Source organism: Leopardus geoffroyi, chromosome A2 (genome assembly GCF_018350155.1).
Source record: "Leopardus geoffroyi isolate Oge1 chromosome A2, O.geoffroyi_Oge1_pat1.0, whole genome shotgun sequence".
In the NCBI taxonomy this organism is placed as follows: Eukaryota; Metazoa; Chordata; class Mammalia; order Carnivora; family Felidae; genus Leopardus; species Leopardus geoffroyi.
Window position 1 is genome coordinate 121,820,409 of NC_059331.1, and position 23,840 is coordinate 121,844,248.

The 23,840-nt window shown below is 43.0% G+C and overlaps 1 protein-coding gene across 5 annotated transcripts in view; it reads left to right on the top strand.

Annotated features, from left to right (window-relative positions):
- The window catches only part of PLEKHA8 (pleckstrin homology domain containing A8), a 62,751-nt gene extending 39,719 nt beyond the window's left edge, over positions 1-23,032 (top strand). The window contains exons 11-14 of one of the 5 annotated variants that reach the window (XR_006716401.1): positions 799-888; positions 1,561-1,631; positions 11,713-11,774; positions 17,150-17,204. Coding sequence is in view for 4 of the 5 variants with exons in the window: in XM_045495190.1 (XP_045351146.1) it covers positions 799-929; positions 1,561-1,631; positions 11,713-11,774; positions 17,150-17,347 (462 nt within the window). In the remaining variant the exon portion in view is untranslated. Of the gene's footprint in view, positions 1-798; positions 930-1,560; positions 1,632-3,039; positions 5,216-11,712; positions 11,775-17,149 lie in introns of those variants that run through there. The other 4 variants (XM_045495190.1, XM_045495192.1, XM_045495191.1 and 1 more) reach the window with 4 other exon arrangements.
- The last annotated feature ends 808 nt before the right edge of the window (positions 23,033-23,840 follow it).

Here is a 23,840-nt window from a genome sequence, read left to right on the forward strand (position 1 = left end):
ACCATATCATATATTTGGAGGGAGTAGTGCATGAAATCTCATTCAGAAACACATGATTGTTGACTTTATACTCAAGATGAAAAGTACAGGCCAGCTGTGAGAAAGGTTCTGAGGCAGAAAAAAAAATACTTTAGAAACAGTATTTTTAAAACCTTGAGACTATTTAATTCTAGCTTAAGCCTCATGAGAATTCTCAAACAAAGGAGTGCCTGGGTGGCTCAGTGGGTTGAGCATATGACTCTTGATTTCAATTCAGGTCATGGGATCAAGCCCCGCATCAGGCTCTGCACTGGGCATGGAGCCTGCTTAATTTTACTCTCTCTCTCTCAGGGTGCCTGGGTGCTCAGTCGGTTAAGCGTCTTACTCTTGGTTTTGGCTCAGGTCATGATCTCACGGTTCGTGGGTTAGACCCCACATTAGACTCTGCACTGACAGTGGAACCTGCTCGAGATTCTCTGTCTCCCTCTCTCTCTGCCCGTCTCCTGTTTGTTGTCTGTCTCTCTCTCTCAAAATAAATAAATATTTTTTTTAAAAAGGATTCTTTCTCTCTCTCCCTCTACCCCTCTCCCCTGCTCTCACTTTTTCTCTCTCTCAAATAAAAAAAAAATTTTAAATAAAAGAAACAATTCTCAACTAAAACATATTACCTTGAGAACATAAGGAAAAAGGTAATAGAGGCTTAATTTGTTTTGATTTCTTAGAGGCTTGCTTGACAAGTTTATGCATCTCCATGTTATATTGATTTACTTGATAGCTTTAGCATTTTTAACTTAGATTGTTTCCCTGCTTTTCCTGCAGAAAGTAAATCAGAAGTATATAACCAACAAGGAAGAGTTCACCACCCTCCAGAAGATAGTGCTGCATGAAGTGGAGGCAGACGTAGCCCAGGTTAGGAACTCAGCTACAGAAGCCCTGTTGTGGCTGAAGAGGTGAGGCAGCTGGGATGGGGCAGCAGTTGAAATCCAGCTCAGTTGAGATGCTACCAGCAAAAAACGTGCCCTGCAAAGACTGCTTCTGAGTGGGGGATCTAACCCAGTAGCCTTCTGTAGAAGGCCTGATGAAGAGAACACCAGCTCTTTTTGGTCCTTCCCTTCTGATGATGATAAACATTGTTAATATTAACAGTATATGTAAGATAGGAATCTTAAAGGGTGATAGACTTGACTGGTTCTCTTTAAGTCAGTGGGTCACAAACTTTGGCAGCATCCAAGTCACCTGGAGGGCTTTCTTCAAAATGCGGATTGCTCCAGTCCAAACTCAGACTTTCTGACTCATTAAGCCTAGAAATGGGGGCCCAGAACTAGCATTTGCAAGAAGTTCCTAGGCGGTACTGAAGCCACTGGTCCTGGGACTACATTTTGGAAACCACTGTTTACGTGTATCAGATGAGAAGGGTCTAGAACAAACTAAAGGGAAATGACAGGGAAGAAAGGACTGCTATGTAACTTGACCTCTGTTGCTGTGTCCAAGATATTGAAGAAGCTGGTATCTGCCATTTCTTTATACTCATTCAACATAGTGGACGTTGAAAATAATATTTCTTCCTCTCTTTTGTTTTAGAGGTCTCAAATTTTTGAAAGGATTTTTGACAGAAGTGAAAAATGGAGAAAAGGATATCCAGACAGCCTTGAGTAAGTGTCCTTTACATTTTGATTGATCCACTGAATAGGATATGGAATGGAGACCCCTAGAGGAGGAGACTGGGAATAGGGGAAATTTCTGCTTTTCCAGATTTCATTTGGTTTCTTTTCTATTTCATTGTTATTATTGTCTGTTTCTTATATGCTCTGTTAAAAAAAAAAAAAAAGAACCCATGAGATTGTGACCTGGTAATCTAGATCTGGCTTATTAAAAATCAGTATATCTTGGGGCGCCTGGGTGGCGCAGTCTGTTGGGCGTCCGACTTCAGCCAGGTCACGATCTCGCGGTCCGTGAGTTCGAGCCCCACGTCAGGCTCTGGGCTGATGGCTCAGAGCCTGGAGCCTGTTTCCGATTCTTTGTTTCCCTCTCTCTCTGCCCCTCCCCCGTTCATGCTCTGTCTCTCTCTGTCCCAAAAATAAATAAACGTTGAAAAAAAAAAAAAATTAAAAAAAAAAATCAGTATATCTTAAAGAAGAGCTGAATCAATGCAGAGCCATCTCTTAATAGGAAAGCGTAATATTTTCAAGAAGTGAGTTCCTCCTAATCTTCAAATACAGTGTAGTTCTATAAAATCAATATCCCCAGAGAAGCTAGTTTTGGAGACCATAACAGAGAGGGCTTGGGGCCCAATTTGCTCTGGAGTGAAATGAAAGATGGGTGGTCGTCGTCGTCGTCGTCGTCGTCATCATCATCATCATCATCATCATCATCATCTTATAGTCCTCAAATGCCTCGTGTTCATCATCATCATCTTATAGTCCTCAAATGCCTCGTGTTCGTAGTGGTAGACCTGAGACTAAGATGGTCAAAGGAGGCCATCCTGTATCTCCAGCATCTTAATGCAGTGGCTGAATATTGTAGGCGCCTAGTAAACATTGGGTGGGTGGGTAGATAAGTGGTGGATCTATCAGATTAGTTTTGGAAAACACTAATGACTTGGAAGCATCCTTATAGTGTTCCTGACAGAGTGACTGAACTCTCACTCTTAGCCTAAAGGAAGTTCTCCCAGCGTCAGCCTTGAGGCATGAGGGGTGGGGAGTGGGGATTGAAATTCCATCTTACTTTGAAGCGCTATATTATTTTGATGTAGAGGAGTATGTGGTCAAGCTCTAAGTAGCCATGATTATAAATAATGAAATGAGTGTATTAGATGCTTCTGTTTGGGAAAGGGAGCCAGTATTCCCTGCAACATTTTGTCAGTGTCAGGAGTGAGCTCTTCCTTCTGTTCATCTTCCCTCTGGGCCATGAGTCCTGAGGGATTCTGCCCTCCATGTGATTTTCTGAGGCCTTCCTATCTAGAAACTTGCTAATGTGCCATGAAACAAAAAAAGCTGGGTTTTTTGTAACACTTTATGAAGAATTTAGACAACTTAATCCTCATATCAATCCATTTTACAGGTACCCCAAATTCTGAGAGATTAAAATACATGCTAAGGCCACAAAAGATCTGGAAGCAGAATCACTTTGGGCCCCTTGCCTCAAAAGTCTTCATTTCTCCCACAAAAGGTCTTCTCCACCAACCCTGGGCTACCTGCATTTTCTGGGCTTCTCATATATCCCTGAATTCTAGGACAGTCTGCAATATTCTCCCCTATGTGTCCTGATTTCAGTACTAAAAGTATATTCACCATAGCAATTCGTGCTCCCTAATCAGTATCCTCAAACTTTATGACTTTTGGAAAAATTAAGATCTTGGGCTCTCTGGATCCCACCACTTGATAGCACCACTTTGGCAATTTATTGACCTTTCTGTTTCTCAGTTTCCTCATCTATAAAATGGGGATGATGATACCATTTCCCTAAAAACGTTGTCGTAATGATTAAACAGGTTCATGCATATAAAAAGATTAGAAAAGTGGCACATAATAAACAATAGAAAATAGCTTCTCTTGTTTATATTTTCATCATCATGACGTATGAAGTTGATAACCTGCCAGAAAATGGGGCTTATTTGTCCTAAATCAGAAATGAAAACTTTACAAAGCTCTGGTGCCAAACCAGAAATTTCTCTCTATGCGAACTTCCTAGCGTGGAAATTTCACACTTGTAGGTTCCTCCACTGCAGGAAATACAGAAGCTGTGGGATTCAGCAGTGTGCCTGGCGGGCTCCACCTGTCACATGATGCTGTTGCTGTGTTGTGGCTGTCTGTGTGAGGGGCGGGGGAGTGCTAGCCTCCTTCAGCCCCCTCCTGGAGGCGGAAGAGAACTGCTTACAGGACACACAAGTGAAAACAGAGAAGGTTGGCCCCCTGGAGCTAGGGAGGAAGTCGAGGATATCCCCCTTTCTGCTGACCTCCGCCCCTGAATCCGCCCTTTTTCTCCCCTACTTTTTACTTGATTTGGAATCTGGGCCCTCCCAAAGAGAGGGCAACCTAGAAAGGGAAATGCTGCTTCAAAACCAAAGTCAGTTTTTCCTTCCCTCTCTTCCCCTTCAGCATGGTTTTCAATGGGAAGGAAAAGAGGGCTGTAAATTTGAGACTTTCCTTCTGATGTTCAAGATGGTTTCAGAAGTCTTCATGATTTAAATCCTATTTTTGCTTGTAGGAATTCCCTAGTGTCCTGCTGCTGTTCAGTATGAAGAGAAAGTTCCTCTAAGCAACCCACTCTCCCCTCTAGATGCAGACGCAGCAAGCTCGGAGCAAACAAATAGTTTTATAAAAGGGTTCACACACTAGCTGCTTTGAACCAACAGGCTCCTTGATGCGAATTTCTTCTGGGCTAACCGCGTCTCTTCTCATTTTGAAAGCATTACCTTTATAAGTAGAACGGATATCTTGTCTGAAATTTAGGAATATAGGTAAAAGAGAGGGTATATGCCTATATTTGTATAAGCAAATTAGCTTCCATGTTTTAAGTTCTAAAATTGAATGTGAATCATTGTAGTAACAGCTACTATTTACAGAGCACACAGTGTAGCAATGGCACCAGGTTCTTGATAAACATTTCATTTAATCTTCCAGATACTCCTTTTGTACAGTGAGTAAACTGAGGTCTAGAGAGGAAAAGTACCTTCCCTAAGGTCTCCAATCTAGATCAGTGGTTCTCAAAGTGGTCCCAGGAGAGCATCTTCATCACCTGCAAACTTAGTAGAAATGCAGACTACCAGGCCCCACCCACACCTGCTGACAGCAACTCCAGGGACACAGGGCACTTAGCAAGTCCTTCGGGTGATTCTAATCCATGATAAAGTTTGGGACCCACTCATCTAGAGCTAGGACGTTGAAGGTACCTGTCACTAGGCTACATTTTGATTATTTGCAAATTTTTATTGCATCTGAATGATTAACCAATAAACTGAAATAAAAGTGCTGAAATTAGTGCCATAGCACTAATCAGTTAATTTTGCCTCCTTTTCGTGATAATTAGCTAGTTGTCCAATGACAGGAAAGTTTTCCTAATCTAGAAACAGCAAGATAGTAGGGATAAATTACAGATAAATCTTGACTAGTACTCCCAAATGTGAAAACACTGCTTAAGACAGGTTTTGAGGTAAATGTTCATAAAACTTATATGATCTCAGTGGTCTTAAAAATGGGGGGGGGGTGTGATACAGGGGCGTCTGGGTGGCTCAGTCAGTTGGGCGTCCAACTTAAGCTCAGGTAATGATCTCACAGCTTGTGAGTTTGAGGCCCGTGTCAGGCTCTGTGCTGACAGCTCAGAGCCTGGAGCCTGCTTCAGATTCTGTCTCCTTCTCTCTCTGTGCCCCCCGCCCAAACTTGTGCTCTGTCTGTCTCTCTCTCAAAAATAAACATTAAAAAAAAAATTAAAAAAAGAAAGAAAGAAAGAAAAGAAAAGGAAAGGAAAGAAAAGAAAGAAAATGGGGGTGGGGGTGATATACATAAAATCCTAAATGACGCATTGGAAGCCTTGACATGTATTAACTCTCTGGAGAATGTAAGTATAGTCATTATATTGCTGAAGTTCTGTGGCCTAGACTGAGTATCCAGCATCTGGAGGCCTTAGGCCTTATACTGCCCCCTTTTGCATTTGAACCATTACTTGGATTTCCTGTCATAATGATCAGAGCGGATGGTCTTGTGTCAAGGGCTGCTCTTGAACCCGTAGATGCCCTATGGCATTCTCTAGAGTTCATTCTAAGGGAAGAGTTAGGTCCACAAGGCAGATGTGTTGAATGGTCCACCCTATAGCTGAACCCCTCCATTCGCAGATGCCACGTCAAGATGAGCTTTTGGAAAGCCTCCTTGTAAGTAGAAGGCAGAAAAGTTGCTCTGGCATTCCTGTACCATTATACTATGTTATATGCTCTGCACTGTCCCCTAAACGGGATAGCATATTGCCACATCCCTCACCCCGGGATGATTCCATCAATGTCAGGTAGACATTGACCCAGAATAAAAACTTTAGTAGGGTGCTCAGTTGTGTGTTTAATATGAAAGGCTTTTACAGGCAAGAAGAGCTGTGTGAGAGAGCTAAAGTCGGAACTCATGATCTGATATTTAGCACCAAATCATAACTTGACTAGTTATTCTGAAAATACCGTGAAATAGGAATCAAATCCTGCCCTCTCCCAAACTACTCACAGCCTGTGCCTTTCTTGAATGGCAGGCTTGGCTTACAATGCATGTTTTGTCTTCATAATGCCTAGAGTTAACACGGGGTAACTCCGGGGACTTGTTTCACTTCTGTCCATTGGTTATTATTTGACTTTCCTTCATACATTCATTTTGTCTGAGGCTTGGTCACTATAAAGAATTCAGTACTCTCCTAGTAGCTCAGTTTTTTGTTGTTTATTTTTTGTTTTATCATAAATATTTCAGACATTTTGCAAATATCTACCATTTGACCAAATATATAAAATAGTTCAATAGTGTACCCATGTATCCCTTGACCCCACTAGTCCTTATATTCTCCAGAGAAGATCTTCACCCTGAATTTGCTATTTATGGTCATATGTGTTTTTATAATTTTTCTGTACATTTATGTGTCTATAAATAGTATCGAGGATTGTACTGCAAGTGTTAAACTCATACACTGTACATTGTATACAAATTCATTCAGTATTATTTTTCAGATTTATTCACTTTCCAACCTCTCTTGGGTCCTGATTCTTGCCAAGCACTGGCTAGCATGGTCCATTTGCAGAGCTAAGATGATTGTCATCTCTTAAACTCAGTGAATGATTGATTCCACCTTTCCCGGCTTTGTTTATATACTTTTTGCGATCTCTCTTAAAACTTAGATTTGCATTTCTCCTTTGTCTTCTTTACAACCCAAAGTAACTTGACAAATTCTTAACCAGTTACAGATTGACAGTAGAGAAACTGTCATACTCAGTTCCTGGACAGAACAGCGTGTACCAACAGTAAGGGAAAAGTTGTTCTCTCTCACATGCTATAACAGGTTTAGGCAAAATCAATCACTAAATACCTCAGCAAATTTCTGGAGCACCTGGCTGGCTCAGTCAGTGGAGCATGCGACTCTTGATCTCAGAGTTCTAGGTTTGAACCCCACACTGGGTGTAGAGATTACTTAAAAATAAAATCTTTTATTATTTTTTAAAATATTTACTTTGAGGGGCACCTGGGTGGCGCAGTCGGTTAAGCGTCCGACTTCAGCCAGGTCACGATCTCGCGGTCCGTGAGTTCGAGCCCCGCGTCGGGCTCTGGGCTGATGGCTCAGAGCCTGGAGCCTGTTTCCGATTCTGTGTCTCCCTCTCTCTCTGCCCCTCCCCCGTTCATGCTCTGTCTCTCTCTGTCCCAAAAATAAATAAACGTTGAAAAAAAAAAATTTAAAAAAAAAAAAAAAAATAAAAAAAATAAAAAAAAAAAAAAAATAAAATATTTACTTTGAGAGAGCACAAGCAGGGGAGGGGCAGAGAATGAGAGGGAGACACAGAATCCGAAGCAGGCTCCAGGCTCTGAGCTGTCAGCACAGAGCCCGATACAGGGCTTGAACTCACAACCTTACCTGAGTCGAGGTCGAACTCTTAACCGACTGAGCCACCCACGCACCCCAAAAATAAAATCTTTTAGAAAAATAAAAATAAGTAAATGCCTCGGCAAGTTTCTGAGTTACCAGTAAAGAAATCGGATTTATTTTATTTCCATAAACAGAATAAGGTTCTGATTCTTGCTGGAAAAAGGACATTTTTTATTTTCATTATTTTGTTTCACAAAGAGTACACATTAGTTTTTTAGCAGAATGGTTTAATGTGACAAGAAGAATGCCCCAGTTCTCATTGCTTTTAGCTTTGTGATCTTGGGCAAATCACCATCTCTCCGGGTCTTCTGTTTCTTCTTTTGTAAAAGGAAAAGAATTGGGCAAGGTGATTGTCATGACTTCCTACTCAGAAATTTTGACTCAGTCTCTGAGGAACTGACACATCTCAAAGATCTGGGAGAAGGGGATCATTTATGTCTCTCAGAGGCCAAAAATACTTCCAGGTTATAGAACATGCATTATGATAATGAATGGATATTACAGTGAAGATTAATGTGTTTCATTATCTAATCTTCTCTAGGTAACCAAAATAGGTCAGGCTTAGACTTCATTTTATTTTAATGTAGCCTCACGTGGCAGGGATATTTGCAGCCCTAGAAGTCAGCTAAGGACTTTGGCAAGACTTTTTTTTTTTTTTAACGAATTTTCTTTCATTTGTTGGTTTTAAATTGCAATAGTGTTCTTCCCGGACCTGGGAAGGGACCCAGCCCAGATTCTCTGGTTCCTTCTTCTCCTGTTAGACTAGCCAGCCCACATTTTACCCAGCAGCAGAGCTCTTCTCTGGCAAGGTGTGGGCACAGCGAGGCAACTGCCTCCAGAAGGGCTGGGCGGGAGGACACAGATCATGCTGCTGTGCACGAACACTCCCCCGTCCTGAGCCCAGACCGCCCACGTTATTGGGACTCATGGCACCCGTGTTTTCCTGCTGTCCTAAGGAAGGTGGCACGAAGTCGAGTTTCTGGGCTTTTTTAAATGGTTGACCCAAGTAGCAAAGCGTAGGAAAGGTGTAAGCCCGTGAGGCTGGCATAGCACTGGATCCTGAGCCTTTGTAAACAGGCAGTTTGTCCAGCCAGGAGTGCTTTGGAGCCCAAGACTGAGGACCAAGACGGCTGTGTTTGCAGCCTAGCATAACGAAGTGTAAATCTTACCTTGTTACTTCCCTGACCACAATTCCAAATCAGAATGGTCACGACTGTTAGGAGAAAATAACACAGTCTGTATAGGAAAAAAGACTAAGAGAGTGAACCCCCCAGAATGCCCACTGTGGTTATCTCTGGGAGGCATGATTATAGGTTTCTTTAGTTCCCTCCTTTGGGTGTTTTCCTTCTTGTCAACAATGAGCATGAGTTACTTGTGAAATTAGAAACAAGCAGTTAGGTGTTATATTTTTTTTTAGAAGTGCCACTGTGCCTCCAGTGGGAAATCCAGAATCCTTGGCACGGCATGTAAAGGCCCTCACCCTTCGGCCCCAGTGATCTTCAGCCCCAGCGAACTGCTCCCCTGTACACAGTATGCCACCGTCCCTCACAGTTCCTTGGTGCTCCCTGTGGCCCCAGCCGCCACCCTTCTCTCTGCCCTCGCCAGCTTTTGGGACTCCTTTGGAGAATTCCTTGTCTACATGCCCACAGGCTGGGTTTGTTTCTCTCTCTTCTCTGTGTTCCTACAGAAAGAACTGAACACAGATCTTTACTATAGCAGTTGGCAGTTTACATAATAACACTCTGTCAAATGGCTGGCTCTCATAAGTCCGGTAACTTCCTGAAGGCCGTGGACTGACTGATTTTAAATCACCTAAGGATTTCCCCTGCCTTGCCCAGTGGGCATTGGTAGACCCTCATCCCATCGTGGACATCCACTGGCAGAGTTGAACATCGTCGAATCCCGTCTGTTTATTCATAATGGCATTTAATTCTTCACCTGGATTAAGATCACAAGAACTGAAGTGTTCCCAGTATCCTACCCCTGCGACTCACCTCAGAATGGAGCACCCGCGGACCTGTCCGCTGACTTGCCGGCCCGAATGGCTCCTTGGAAAGGACGGCTGGAAAGTTGGTTCTCTTCCTGATGTACCTCAGAGGCTGTGCCTGGTATTTTCTGCCCATCTGCACTGTACATTTAGTAGGCCAGCAGCCCTTCCTTCACTAAAGCCTCATAGACCATCTGCAATGTCCCTGATACCATCTGTCCCCTTAGGGAATCAGATTTTAAGAGTGGCTGAGATTGAAGACTTGTATCTGTGAGCATGCCCTAAGTCTATTCAGACTGTTCCCCGAAAAAAACCAAAATTAATCTTCCGTTCTCCTGTAGACTGCTCACAAGAGTCTTCTTCATACTTGAATTTAGTAATTCTTTATCATTTCTGCTTTAGCTTTACCAGCCGGAGTGCTGGCATTTCCACCTGTTCCTGAGAAATCTATCAGATTTCAAATGTACAGTCTTTTATGTCAAATATAAATTGTACTTTATGCAAACTTGAATTATATAAAATTGATAGTAATATATGCTACAAGTATTAAGAAAGGCTCGTGCAAGTTTTAAAAATAAAAGTTGACACGAATTACATAATGTCAAAGCTAGAGGGCTTGAGTAAATTGTAAGATGCATTTAAGCTACAGCCACATGGCAGCACTGTTTTGGCCAGTAAAATGCAGATACCTGATATCCTTTGGCAGGATTCTGTGAACCACACTGCTGTTGACCACATGAAATGGTGGCTGTGGCCTTGGTGTCTGTTTTTGCATTCTTTTAACATCTGCTCTTACTATAATTTGAAACATTCTTACATCCTATTGTAATGTCACCTAAACATGGATTAAATGGTGGTAGTACTTGTATCAGTCCGGAAACTAGCTCATGGAAATAAATAAGTGTGGGATAAAGCTTAGATATGATAAAACATGCTGACTAAGGTCAGACAACCCCCGTGACCCCCTGTGCTGTCATTTAGGAATGAGTAAGTACTGTGAGCACTGGAGACGCTGCTCAGAAATGAAACGGAGCGTTAATATAAGTGCACCGTGGTGACGTAGACCCGTGCCTCCCGAGAATGCACTTACTCCTGTGGAAGGATCTGTTCTGAGTTTTGCGTATATTATTCAAAGCCTTCAGGAACACATCCCTTGAACAACATGCAGTCATTTTGTTCTTCAGATTTTTTTGTAATTAAAATTATTATATGCAAGTTTTTAAACCCCATTTTCAAACACATTGGGACAAAATTCATAGGTTTCTATCTTTAAAGTCTTAAATGTGAATGACTTTTACTAATAGGTCTCACCAAGTACTTTATAACTAGCTTAGTAACTTCAAGCCATTCTTTCCACAGTAGCTTTAAAGGTTTCTAGGTTTGATACTGCATATCCAGGGTCATAGGGACATCTAGAACAAACATTTGACATCCCAGAATAGAATGTTAGAATTGAAAAGAAACTCAGAGGTTACAAAGAGGGAAACAGAGAGGACAGCTAAGGGACTGGCTCAGAGTCACACAACATTCAGAGAACTGCATTTTTATATTCTTTTTTTTTTTAAACATTTATTATTTATATTTGAGAGACAGAGACAGAACATGAGCAGGGCAGGGAGGGGAGAGCAGAGAGACAGGGAGACACAGAATCCCAAGCAGGCTCCAGGCCCTGAGCTGTCAGCACAGAGCCTGACACAGGGCTCAAACCCACGAACCGTGAGATCACGACCTGACCCGAAGTCGGACACTTAACTGACGGAGCCACCCAGGTGCCCCTGCATTTTTATATTCTTATAGTGTATTTCTATTTGTATTTAGTGTAGCTTTTCCAGTATCCTCTCCGCATGTTTATTTCCTGATATGTATGGGATTTTTCCCACCATGAAAATAAAATGAAGTTCAGATACATCTGCCCAAGGGAAGAGTGGAACTATCTGTGTTTCTTAGGGAAAAAAAAAAAAAATTGTGTAAGGCTTTTTTCCTACTCAAGACTCTTGGGATACACAATCTTGTAATTAGACTTTTTTCATCAGCTTGTAATAATAACAGTATCATGCTACTGTGTATGTTAGAAAGGACGTGATACAAACAGCACATCAAATTCTGGTGAAATTGTGGTTCATGGTGTTTTTCTTCTTTTCAAGATAACGCATATGGTAAAACATTACGGCAGCACCACGGCTGGGTAGTTCGAGGGGTTTTTGCGGTAAGTGATCCTGCCTTCTATGTTCTGATGGTCACAGCAGGGTGGTGTGTGTGTGTGTGTGTGTGTGTGTGTGTGTGTGTGTGTGTGTGCGCGCGCGCGCGCGCGTGTAGCATTTCTATTTGCTTTGTTCTCAAGAATAGGAACATAATGTTGCCTATTTAAGTCTGTGTAGATCTTTTTTTGTGTGTAAATGTTGGAAAAAAAAAAAAGCGTCTGGAATAAAGAAGACTGTTAACATGCTTTCCCCTGTCCACCTCCAGTGACATTGTGGGAATTTGCCACAGAAGTGGTTGCCTTTCTGATAAGGTAGTAAAGGGTATCCGTGCAGGGATAGGCAGGAAGCTGCCAAATACTCACCAATGATGGGAGATGAGTGGGGCCTTCAAGCTCATAGCTCCCTCTGCTGCCCATTGTATTCCATCCTGTTAATTCTAAGATTTTAATGGATTTTTCTTGCATTTAGTTGGATTTCGTCTTTGACTAATTGTCTAATTGGGTGTGCCAGCAGCTAGGGCTTCTCAGACCATTATTTTCATTGTTGGAGACGTTTGTCCTTGTGTGTTTGGGCTCCTGTTACTCCGCCACTCCTTCCTTGCCAGCATGTTGACCTAAGAACACACGCCTGGAAATCGTAGTCCCCTGGACAAATCACTTAGCCTGCTTTCGTAAAATAGCAGGAGTAGATAGATGGCCCCTTTATGTCCTCAGTAATACTCTGTGATTCTGCCATCTGAGGAGAGGTCAGCCTTAGTCAGGGACAGCTGTGAAAAGGCAGAGTGCCGTGTGGTGGTTCACGAGCAGACACGTTAGCTGCGAGTGTTCTGCGGAAGGTCGTGGGGCAAAAACAGCCTTGCACGTGTCTTAGTAATTAAAGGATAGGAGACATTAGTTGCCTGAGGTGAGAACTCTTTAGGTCATGACTTATCGGGGGGCAGGTAAAGAAAGTGGGAAGAACACAGTGCAAGAAATAAAATGGACTGAACTGGTTTTGGAAGGCCTGGAGGTGGCTAGGCCCGTACCCCACCGCTCACCGCCGTAGGAGCTAGGCCGGCTGCAGCTACAGAGTGCTCACGCTCACCTTCAGTATGTGTTTTGTAATCACAGTAATAGCTGCCGTCTGGCCGTCGGACACCTTTGTGAACCACGGGCAGTGCTAGGTATTTCCACGTTCATTATCTTAAGTAATCTCAGGATTTACTCTCACCGTTCTACAAGTTCAGAACTGTCCGTTCGAGTCCCAGAGTCCCAAAGTGCAGCCGTGGCAGAGCCCAGGTCTAAACCCCCTCCGCTGTCTCCGAGGCCGCGTCACCACCGTCTGCAGGGAAGACCGCGTCCGACAGGCTGCCGCTGAGCAGTGGATGCAGCTACATTCATTGATCCCGGAGTAAACACTGACTGCTTGCGGGGGACGGAAACCCGCGTTCCCCTGGTTAGATGACAAAGCACAGGAACGCTGAGTTGCCCTATTTACAAGAAACAGCTGTGTGTTGTAGTTGTTGTTACGGTATAGGAGTCAGAGTTTAATCCTGAAATATTAATGATCCAAGAGACGTTGCCAACAGAAATGCAAACGTAGCAGAAAATTTAACATAAGCAAGGCTCTTTAAAAACAATTTTTAATTTATAGCATTTTCCCCAGCATATAGGACTTTAGACTCATTAAAAAAAACAAGTAGAAATCATGGCAGAATAGAAAGGGAAAAAATTTAAATTGTCCATCTTCTCACCACTCCATACAAAATAACCATTTTTAACATTTTCGTGTTTTACCTTCTTACCTTTTATTTGTATGTATATTTATATATTCTTTTAAGATTATTCTATTTAATTTTATATGTTTATCTAAATATATATCTACTTGTAGGTATTTATATTTTTATATGTACATGTTATATGTGTAAAATTATTTTGCATACTCTGTATATGCATGTAAATTTTTTTATATTTAGCTTGTGTGATTTTGTATTATCCTCCCTCTTCCCCCCCACTTAACAGAATCAATCATGGCCATTTTTAAATGCCATAAGAGTTTTTGAAAATCATTATTTTTAGTGACTGCATAATACTTCCCTAGTATGGAGTTGATATGATTTATTTGCCCAATCCTCTGTGTTAGACATTTAAGCTGCTTCTGAGGCTGTTGTCAACAGCACTTGTTTGTGTGCATTTTTGAGTAAAACTTTCATCTCCTAAGAAATAGGTTCCTAGAAGTTGAATTGTTATGTCTAATACCAAGAACTATTAGAACTCAGAATTTTGAGCACTTACTGTGTACCAGATGTTGTCTTAAGTGCTTTACATACATAAAATTATTAATCTCCTAATTCCTAAGTATGTTCTCTTAGTTTCCCTGTTATAGACAAAGAAGCCTCAGACACAGAGGTGAAGTAATACACCCGAAATTATAGAGGAAGAACATGTTGAAGGTTCTTAATAGTATTACCAATAATTTTTAAAGTTGCTGGTTTTTAAGAAAATAGATTATGTTGAGCATTTGGCAACAGCCTCGTCAACAGAAGAGCTAACTCAGCCCTTGGAGCCTCTTACTTTTACTCTCCAAGTCACCCCTGCTTTAGAAAGTGTATTGTTTCTGAAGGTGCTAAGTAATTCGCAGAGGCAAATTCATTTAACTGTCTTAGTTCCTCAGTGAAACAGCTTCTACACTCCGGGAATTTGATTCATTTACCAGCCAAACTGAACTTTTATCTTCACGCTGTTGTAATTTATGGCACTGAAGCCCAGTCCAGGCTCTGCCTCCAGCGTGATTCTTAATCATTGTTCACTTGACCTTTTTGGTTTCCTCTTCAGTTGAGTTCTATCACTGGTTCCTAAGTCGACTTGACTGCATCATAGTCCTGTAGGAACCTTTGGAGAGATACATAGTCTGGGGCCCCACTCTGGAGAAACATTTCAAAAATTTTATTGTACCTAAATACACATGCATAGGGCTTAATTTTTTTTTTTTTATCAAAAGTCCAAAAGTTATAACAAAAAATAGCGGCCCCTGCCTTCTGTCCCCTCCTTCCCAGACTTACTCAAAGAGGCTGCCACCTTCAACTACTGTGACTGTTTCTTCCAGTACCTCTGTAATCCTAAAAATGTTTACTGTTCTTTTTGGCCTTATCAGTTTTAGCCATTAATGTTGACTTTCTGTTATAGATTAGGATTTAGCTGTCTTTAGACCTTGCTATCACTACCTCACTTCCCCTCCCTCCACCTTGCTAATATAATTATATTACAAGTTAACATGATAAAGATGAGCCAAAATTGTATGGGGTTTTTTAATTTTGTTTTTATATTTTCCTTGCATCATCAAATCTCTCAAATCACCACCATTCTGAACCCACAGATATATCATACTGTCTTACTATATGTCTTGAGTTTTTTTCCGTGAGACTTCCCTTCCAGAACTTTCTAAACTCTGTGCCAATCTTAATTCGTTGTTCAGGCCTGTTGAACTGCTGTGTGCCCTAGGACTCTTCCTTACAAGTTTTTCTGTACAGAATCCCCATCTCACACTAGCTTCCTAAGTTCTGTTACCTCCTATTTCTTGATCTAATCCCTTGTTTTAGTGTCGTCCCCTAGTGGCTTCTGAAAAATGGTACAAGGGAGCTAAACATCTGAATTCCTGCCTGCCTGAAAATGTCTTTATTCTGCCCTTTTTTTTATATGTATATTTTTTTAACATTTTAATATTTTTGAGAGAGAGGGTGAGTGTGTGCATGAGTGGGGGAAGGGCAGAGAGAGAAGGAGACACAGAAGCAGAAGCAGGCTCCAGGCTCTGAGCTGTCAGCACGAGCCCGACATGACGTGGGGCTCAAACTCATGAACCATGAGATCGTGACCTGGGCCAAAGTCGGATGCTTAACTGACTGAGCCACCCAGGCGCCTCTATTCTGCCCTTTTTTACTAGAGTGATCCTCTGGCTTGTATAGAATTCTAGGTTAATAGTAATTTTCTCTCAGAATTTTGAAGGCTTCCTCTGTTGTCCTCCAGCTTCCACTGTTACTACTGTAGAGTCTAATGAGTTCCTGTTCCATTTACATAGACTGTTCCTCATCCCTCAGGGTGCTTCCAGGATCTTTATCCTCACATTCTAAAATTGCATGACCTTCTCCTTTTGTCTTTTTCATTCATTATGCTGAGTGCTGGGTAGGTCTTTAAATGTGAAGGCTCCTGTCCTTCAGCTCCAGGAGATTTTCTCACATTACGTTGAGATAATTGCCTTCCCTTCATTCTCTGCTCTCTCCCTTGTACTTCTGCCATTATTTGAGTATTTGGTGTGTACCAGAAAGTGAGCTGAGCATGTTGTACATATTACATTAATCTCTTCAAATAAGGAAAGTGGTACCAGCCCTCTTCTACAGAGGAAACGCAGGCTCTAGGAGGTTAAGCACCTTGCTCAAATTTCTCGAGCTAATATGTGGGAAGATTTGGGATTTGAATCCGTGTCTCCTTCACCCAAGCCTGTGCTTTAACCACCGCATGATAATGCCAGTCAGCCTCCAATTGCAGAAAGGGAGTGGGGCTTATTCTCAAAGACTTGTCAAGAATAAGAAGGCTCAGGAAAGCAAGTGTAGCGTAATTAATTGAAGATTCCAAAGTCTCCAGAGATCTCAGCAGAACCAATCCAGTGGATCCAGCCAGCAGATTTTGGCAACCTTGGGGAACAACTGGCCTACGAAAGGAAGAGAGCCATCCAGAGCCTAGGAACTGTTCCATCAGGGAAGGGGTGTGGTGTGGCAGCATGGTTGAAAAAACACAGTCGATCCTGAGCTCAGATCCTGGCCCTGGCCCTCGTTAGCAATATAATGTTCATCTGTAAACTAGGGCTATAAACAGTACAGGGTTCTTACACAGATTAAGTGGGATAAGATACGTTACAGCATCAGTGTACAAGCAGACGACAAGGGTAGCTCCCTTCCCTCTGAGAAAATCGTCACGCGTGCAGAGGAAATATTTTCCATGTCAGGGGAAAGAGGGATAGGCAGAGAAACATACGGATGGGACACAAATGAGAGAGTGAGGTGCCCTGGAAGGCTGGCCACGTGGGAACAAAGCCTGGGGGAGCAGCATGCACGCAGGTGGATTCTGAGCATTCAGAAGGAACGTTCTGGATCATGCTGTGAATGAGAAGGAAGCTTTTCTCAGAACTTCTCCCTCAGCACTCCCTGATTTGTTGGCATCGTTCATCCGCAAGATGGCCCAAGTACATACTTGTTTTCTTAGAGCCCGTGGCTTGGAAGGGTGTAGTACACCCCCCTCATCTCCGTGTATGTGTGTGAGTGTGTGTGCGCGTATGCACTCATGCATAAGCGTAAAGCGTGCAAGAGCAAGAGACGTGGTGCAGATTCTCACGGGCAGTTCTTTTGCAGTTAGCTCTGAGGGCGGCTCCGTCCTATGAAGATTTTGTGGCCGCGTTAACCATCAAGGAAGGCGACCACCAGAAAGCAGCATTCAGTGTTGGGATGCAGAGGGACCTCAGCCTTTACCTCCCTGCCATGGAAAAGCAGCTGGCGATACTGGACACTTTGTACGAGGTCCACGGACTGGAGTCTGATGAGGTGGTATGACGTCTGCAGGACCGCGCTGCCTCCTACCTTCAGGGAATAAAGTCTGCTAACGTGTTTTGTTGCCCTGCTTCATTTCCAGCAGCAGCTTCGACCCTCTCCAGCCCCTTACTTGGTGGGATGGAGAGAAGGAGGCAAAGCCTAGTGCTTTTATATATAATTTTTTTTTAATGCGTATGTGTTCTGTGTGTTTAAAAATCAAGGTGCTATATATTTCAGTTCAAAGGGCCTCCTGGAAACCAAATCATAGCTGTTATATTAGAATTGAACAGCAAGTTATGAGAGCAGATTTGACAAATGAGTTTGTCAGTACTGTGTTTTGTTTTTACCTTTCACGCCCCAGCTGAAAATGAGCAAGTTCTAGCAAGGACTGTAACACATAGCCAGTGTTTCGATCAACTTAGACTAAAAATTGGGGGGAAGGCTAAGCCCCTTTGTTGAAGCTATTGAAATGTGGAGTTGGTATTCCTAGACGTTCAGAGAATCCTCTCTCCCACGGCTCTGTGGACAGGAAGCGCCTGTGTAGTTCAGGTGTTTGGGGCATTGGTGTGGGCATGTCAGTGTTGAGGAGGAAGACACAAACACGGAGTGCCATCCCTGTCCGTGGCGGGGAGACTGTGGCTCCGAAGGGGTGAGTGGTGTGGCCTGACCCCAAGCAGGGGGACAGTCTGGCAGAGATGTGAGAGGTGACCCGAGATGACCCCTATCTAGTGCCCACACTTCGCCGGCATGCTTTCCCCTGCACCATCTGAATCAGACAGTACAGTGAAACTGTGACATTCAGACTTTAGGGCTTATTACCCATTTCAGAAGTAAGGTGTAGAGGTTGAGGAGTTGACTCACAGGCATGTAGCTTCTACTTAGAGGAAGCTGATGCTTGCAAAGTGCGATCTGGACCACCTCTGCATCAAAATCACATGGACTGCTTCTTCAAACAGCAAATTCCCAGGCCTTACCCTGACCTACTAAAGAATCAGAGTAGTGGGGGGTGGGACTCAGGAACCTACATTTGAATAAACTTTCCAGTTGATTCCTGTGCACCCAGGGTTGAAGAACTACAAGATTAAATTCTAGTTTAAATTCTAGTTTGCAGAACTCTTCTGCATGAACTAAATGGTGTGTCCTTTCTTTTCCAAAGAGGAAGAGACTTTCATTGAAATAAAATAGTTATTAAAGGGAGAGTGAGACGTAGAGCAAGTCTACTCACCATTTTCTTAACTGAACCAGCATCGGCGCCCAGCCATGAGGCTTGAGCATCGCATCAGGGACCACGGTTCTGAATGTGCTCTCTGATCAATCTTGGTATCATCACCAATAGTGCAAAGCAAGCTGTCTTTACAGCTTTAAGACTGTATCAGAGTTTAAAGGTAGTATTTAATCTTGCATAATACAACCCTGGGTAGGCGTTCTCCTGGAAAGCGTGTGACACCAGGGGTCTCCAGTAGGCCAAACTGCCAAGAGTGGGCGTGGGAGGAAAGTCATGGAGGCTTCCCCCCCAGAGGCTGCTTCCTTCTAGCAGCTGGAAGAGAAGGTCCAGCGGAAGGTAGTGCCCCAGGGTAGAAGGTGAGGGCCTTTAAAGGGCACAGGTGCATGCTACCTGAGCAGCCCCAGGTGATTCTCTTCCAGGACAAAGAGAACCCTCTCCTTAGGCGGAGGGGAGGTTCGTGTAGGGAGGGGTTTTGATTTTGTCTTTTATCTGTCTTTAAACGAATTGGCATTTATTTAGCTCGGATTAATGAAGCAGGTATGCAACTTACGTGAGGACTTCTGGAAAATGCTTAAAGAAAAACAAATGTTTAAAGGCTGGGGAAACGGTGCTAAAATGGTATCGCTTCTTCTGTATTTTAGCGCTTGTTACTGGCAGCTGCCAAGGCCTGTGTGTCGTTTCCCCTGCCCCCACAAGCAGCTAGTGTGGATCTCCTCTGGTCAGTGCGACTGTGACGGAGGAGCCGGAGGCTACTTCGGACTTCCTGCCCTCCCCGTAGCCTCCCGAGAGGGAAAAAGAAAGCAACAGCCAGTCTGTGCTCGAACCCTGAACGAAGGCACTTTAGGCATTGTGCTGTTGCAAGGGGGTGCCACCGGGAGACTGTAAGTATCCCTTCGGAGCAGCTGCTGCCGCCCTGTCACCCCCAGTGAGCTCATGTGGCCTCTTGGAGAGGGTGCGGGTACACGGCGCGTGCCTCGGACTTGCCACCCAAGCTCTGGATACACACAGACAGAAGACAGCTGCTCGGCGTGGCCATTTCACATTTCTATAGGTACGGCCTTGGTTTCCATAACTTGGTTTTCCGGGGAAGAAGAATTTAGTATTATCTGGGATCACTGAGAACCCAGATCAGAATAGCTTGAGTCTTGAATAAGTTACATTTTGTACTCCCCCTTTCCCCACCCCCGTAGACAGGCATAGTGTTTTTGACAGGTATTTTCCTCACTGGAGCATGTTAAATGTGCCCAAGATGTATAAAGCTCGCAGGGTCCTGAATAAAAGGAACTGGAAATTGAACCTCGTACTACGTGATAAATGCACCTTGATGTGCAGTTTGGCACAGTCAGAGCTTCCTCCTGGACACACAGCATTTGCTTCTAGTTGAAGTTCTAATCTGCAGGTACCGTCTGAGATGGGAACAAAGAAAAGATAGTTAAGACCTTTTCTGCATGATCCTCCAAGATTTCTGGGACTTCTAAGCTTTCTTTCACCCAGTGAGAGATGAGAAAACATTAGTATGCTTGTCGACAGAGGAGTCACCTTGCCCTCATTGCTCAAAACATTTTTAGGATGCCTTTTTTGGAGTAACCTTTAGAGAGATCCTGAAGAAGAAGGTAATTTGTCTTCTAGGGGTTAGTAGAAGCTGATAAGTAACATAACAAAGTGCTTGGTGCACGTGATTTCGTCACGTGCGCACCTCTCCCCATCCCCCCACAGGAGAAACCAGGCTTTACACTTCAGGGGGATTAATACACATTTGTCCAACTGAACAAACCCCTTTCGATGCTGGCAATTATCATTATTTTGTCCTTTGAAAGCAGATTTGCTTCATTATAGCTAATCCTGGTGAAAAATGTTAAGTTGGAGGGATACCTTTTGGGGACCAAACCAACTTACAACTATGAGGTGGAGATGATTTTCTTGTCAGCTCTTGATCCAGCTCTGCAGGGAGTTCTGAAGCAGGGCTCTCCGGAGGTCGAGCATCTGAGTCCCCAGAGAATTGACTTTGAAAGGCAGTGTTCATTAGGATGTGTAAGTCGTGGCTTGAGGCACCTTGTCATCACTATTTGCATGTCATTTCTGAACAGAGAGTTTCCTCAAATGTCAGTTTGCACAATAAGGGATATCTGGACTCCAGAACTCAGCCTCGCCGCTTTCTGTTACTGGGGATAGCCAGCAGTGCCCCCTCAGAGCACCGGAGCCACCCCCCACTCTAGCTGTTCTGCCCCATTCCTTAGCAGCTTCCTCTAACTCCTACCTACGTGGAGGCCCTGCTACGGACCTAGCCCACAGTCAGGTGCCCAGTTGCCGGGGATTCTGTTCTCTTGGACTTCATTCAGGAGCTTCTTAAAGAACCCCCGGTCCCATTTGTAGCTGTGAAGCAGGTGACCGCCATGTGCGGAAAGTGACCTGTCATCAGATGAGTGCCGCCGGGAACGTTTGCGGGCATCTCTTTTTGATTATTAATTGCATCTGTGTATATACCCAAAAAGTCCATGCTTTCAACTTTATATTTTTGGAACAGTGTTTTTAATGAACAATAGGTGGAAGGAGCCAGTAAATAAAGTCACTTTTCTTTATTAAATTTGAAGGAAATAAAAGAGCTAGAGTAAGAGGTCTCTTACTAATGGGACCTGATCTGATTAGGAAAATCACATAGATGAAGAAATATCGTTTAAGACAGTAGAGAGAGTCAGGGGGTCATGAGCAATATGAGATGATGTGAGGCAATTTTCTGAAAGCTTTTTATGTTTCTTTTCTATTTAAACTAGTACATCCCACAAGAAGTTGGTTACTTAATGGTGCGTTTCTGAATCGATTAAAATCAGTTACTTCAGGTTTTAGTCCTAGGTTTTACAACTCTTCAGCTTCCCTATTCTGATGTTTTATGGGTGGCTTTTTTAGGGTAAACCGTCAACCTTTTTTACATTTTAGGTTTAGAATTTGTAAGTAAAATATGTTTTAAGCCATCGTTCTGTCAGCTGAGCTAATGTGCTTGGTCTTAGAGGGCCTGACTTCAGATGCCCTTTGTGATCTGGTACAGTCTGTGCACCAACCTCAGTGTGTACAGTAAGTCTCGTGTCCCTGTGAAGTGTATATGGAGGGCTTTCTTTAGAAATACGCTCTGCTTCTGGATGTCCCTTTGTAACCTGCAGTTGCTTACTCAGGGCTTTCATAATAATGACATACAAACTACTCAGTAGCTGTCTAATCGTATTTTAAGACCGCTTACCCGTTACGAGGTTGTTAGGGATCCATTCAGCACTTCATGAACAAACTGTTCGCCGGACCTTCTCTGTAAACGTTCCCGGTTCCCACCCTGTTGCAGCCAGTAGTCCTGTGTATGGAGGCCACTTGCATGACTTCTCTCGTCGCACTGCTGCTCTAAGGCACTCCAGGGCATGATTAAGTGATCATTGGCGGTACGCATGCATTGATCCTTGTCCTCCGCTGTTCTTCTATAGCCTTTCATTCAACGGAAAAAAACATACCACGGCTCTGTGATGCAAAAGTTTGCAAGATTTTTTGGTTGCCCTTTTTAATCACTTCTCTTTCAGAGCGAACAGATGTTTTCAGCTAAGCTATGTGAGAACATACGGAAGAGATCCTGCTTGTTTTAAGCACCGTTCTTTCTATTACATATATTTTAAAGTGTGGTCATGTGGTCAGTATTTCTTCCCTGTACTTTATAAACAGCAACCACCCTGGGACGGTTGGCACCCCTTGCAGAACTAATGAGATCACAGACTCCTGTGTACATGTCTCTTCATAGGTGCGTGTGGAGTCAGTGATGACAAGACGGGTGACCTAGAAGTATTCTGTTGCTTCCCAGAAGGCTGATGAGCCAGTGTCATGGCATGTTTGATGTCTGAGTCCCCAGTGTCATGACAGTTTCACTAGAATGTCAGTAAACAGCCCAACTACCTCATGTGAAATTGGCTGTGGACAATCTGTGTCAGATGAGACGTGTATTTAAGGTTGATTTAATCTGGTTAGTAGATTGGACAAAATGATGTCTCTCTAAGGAAAAAAACATGAGACCAGATGCCAAAGGCTACAATGTACATAGATTTCCTTGGATTAATTTTTTAAGTCGGTGTTGAATTCCAGCCCCAGTATTCTTATCTTGAGTGTTTATGGTCTCATAGATCCACGCACTTTGAATACCTGTCACATGCAGTCTTGTGTTAACTGTTCTTGTCCTAAAGCATTTTGAATGAGCAGCATAATGACAGTAGAAAGCAAGTGTCAAGTAGTTTGTTGATTTGTTCATTTTAATGGGCCTTTACTTAGAATATAACGTGTTGGAGCCTTTGGGGACCAACCAGTGAATGAGAATTTCATGTTTGGTGTTCATGTAAAAACTGTCCAACTTCTTACTCTGTATCTTGTGGGGAGGGTTTTACTTTTTTTGCAAAAATGTTTGGAAACATCTGTCAGATTTTATATTCGTTAGTTATAATAAACTTATTTTTAAAGTATTTTATCAAGTGCTTCTCTTATTTTTAAAGTATTTTTTATCAAGTACATCTTCTAAAGATTTTTCTGTGCACTTCTGAATTGAATATGCCAATAATAAGTCTCATTTGTGGAACACATACTGTTCGCCAGGCATCATTTTAAGCCCTTTACCAACAGTAACACATTTAATCCTCCTACTCACTCTGTAAGGCCAGTACTGTTGTTATCCTCAGATTACAGATGAGAAACAGGCGCAGACTGAGGAAGCCCCTTGCCTAAGATCCCACAGCTGTTAGGGAATAGAGCCAGACTACAAACTCAAGCAGCCTAGCTCCGAAATCTTTATAAAACTGGTTAAAACCTAAACAGAAATTAATTTTGAAGCATCAGAAGACCTCGGTAATGGCATTGCACTGGGCGTGCCTAACATTCTAGAACCATTAGCTCCTTTCACAGTGGCTCTGTTCTTTGGCCCGGTTTTAATTCTGTTTTCAGAAAAACCACAAATGCAGAACAGATAGATGAGTTTGCTATGCCTAATATGTGAGTGGCTGTGTGATTAAAAAGTTCACGTTCAATAGGCAATACTTTTTTCGAAATCACTTGATGCCAAAGTAGGGTTGCACCTGTTGGGTTTTCTCTCTTGTGTGCTTGTTGGTGGATATTAAATACCTGCAGGTAGATGGGTCTGCATGGCTGGTGTGTGAAACCACACTGTCCACAGAGAAGCTTCCTGTCAATTGCCCGCATGAGGCCTCCTCTCCAGCCACCTCTTTATTTTTACTTTTTTAATGTTTATTTATTTTTGAAGGGAAGAGAGACAGCTCA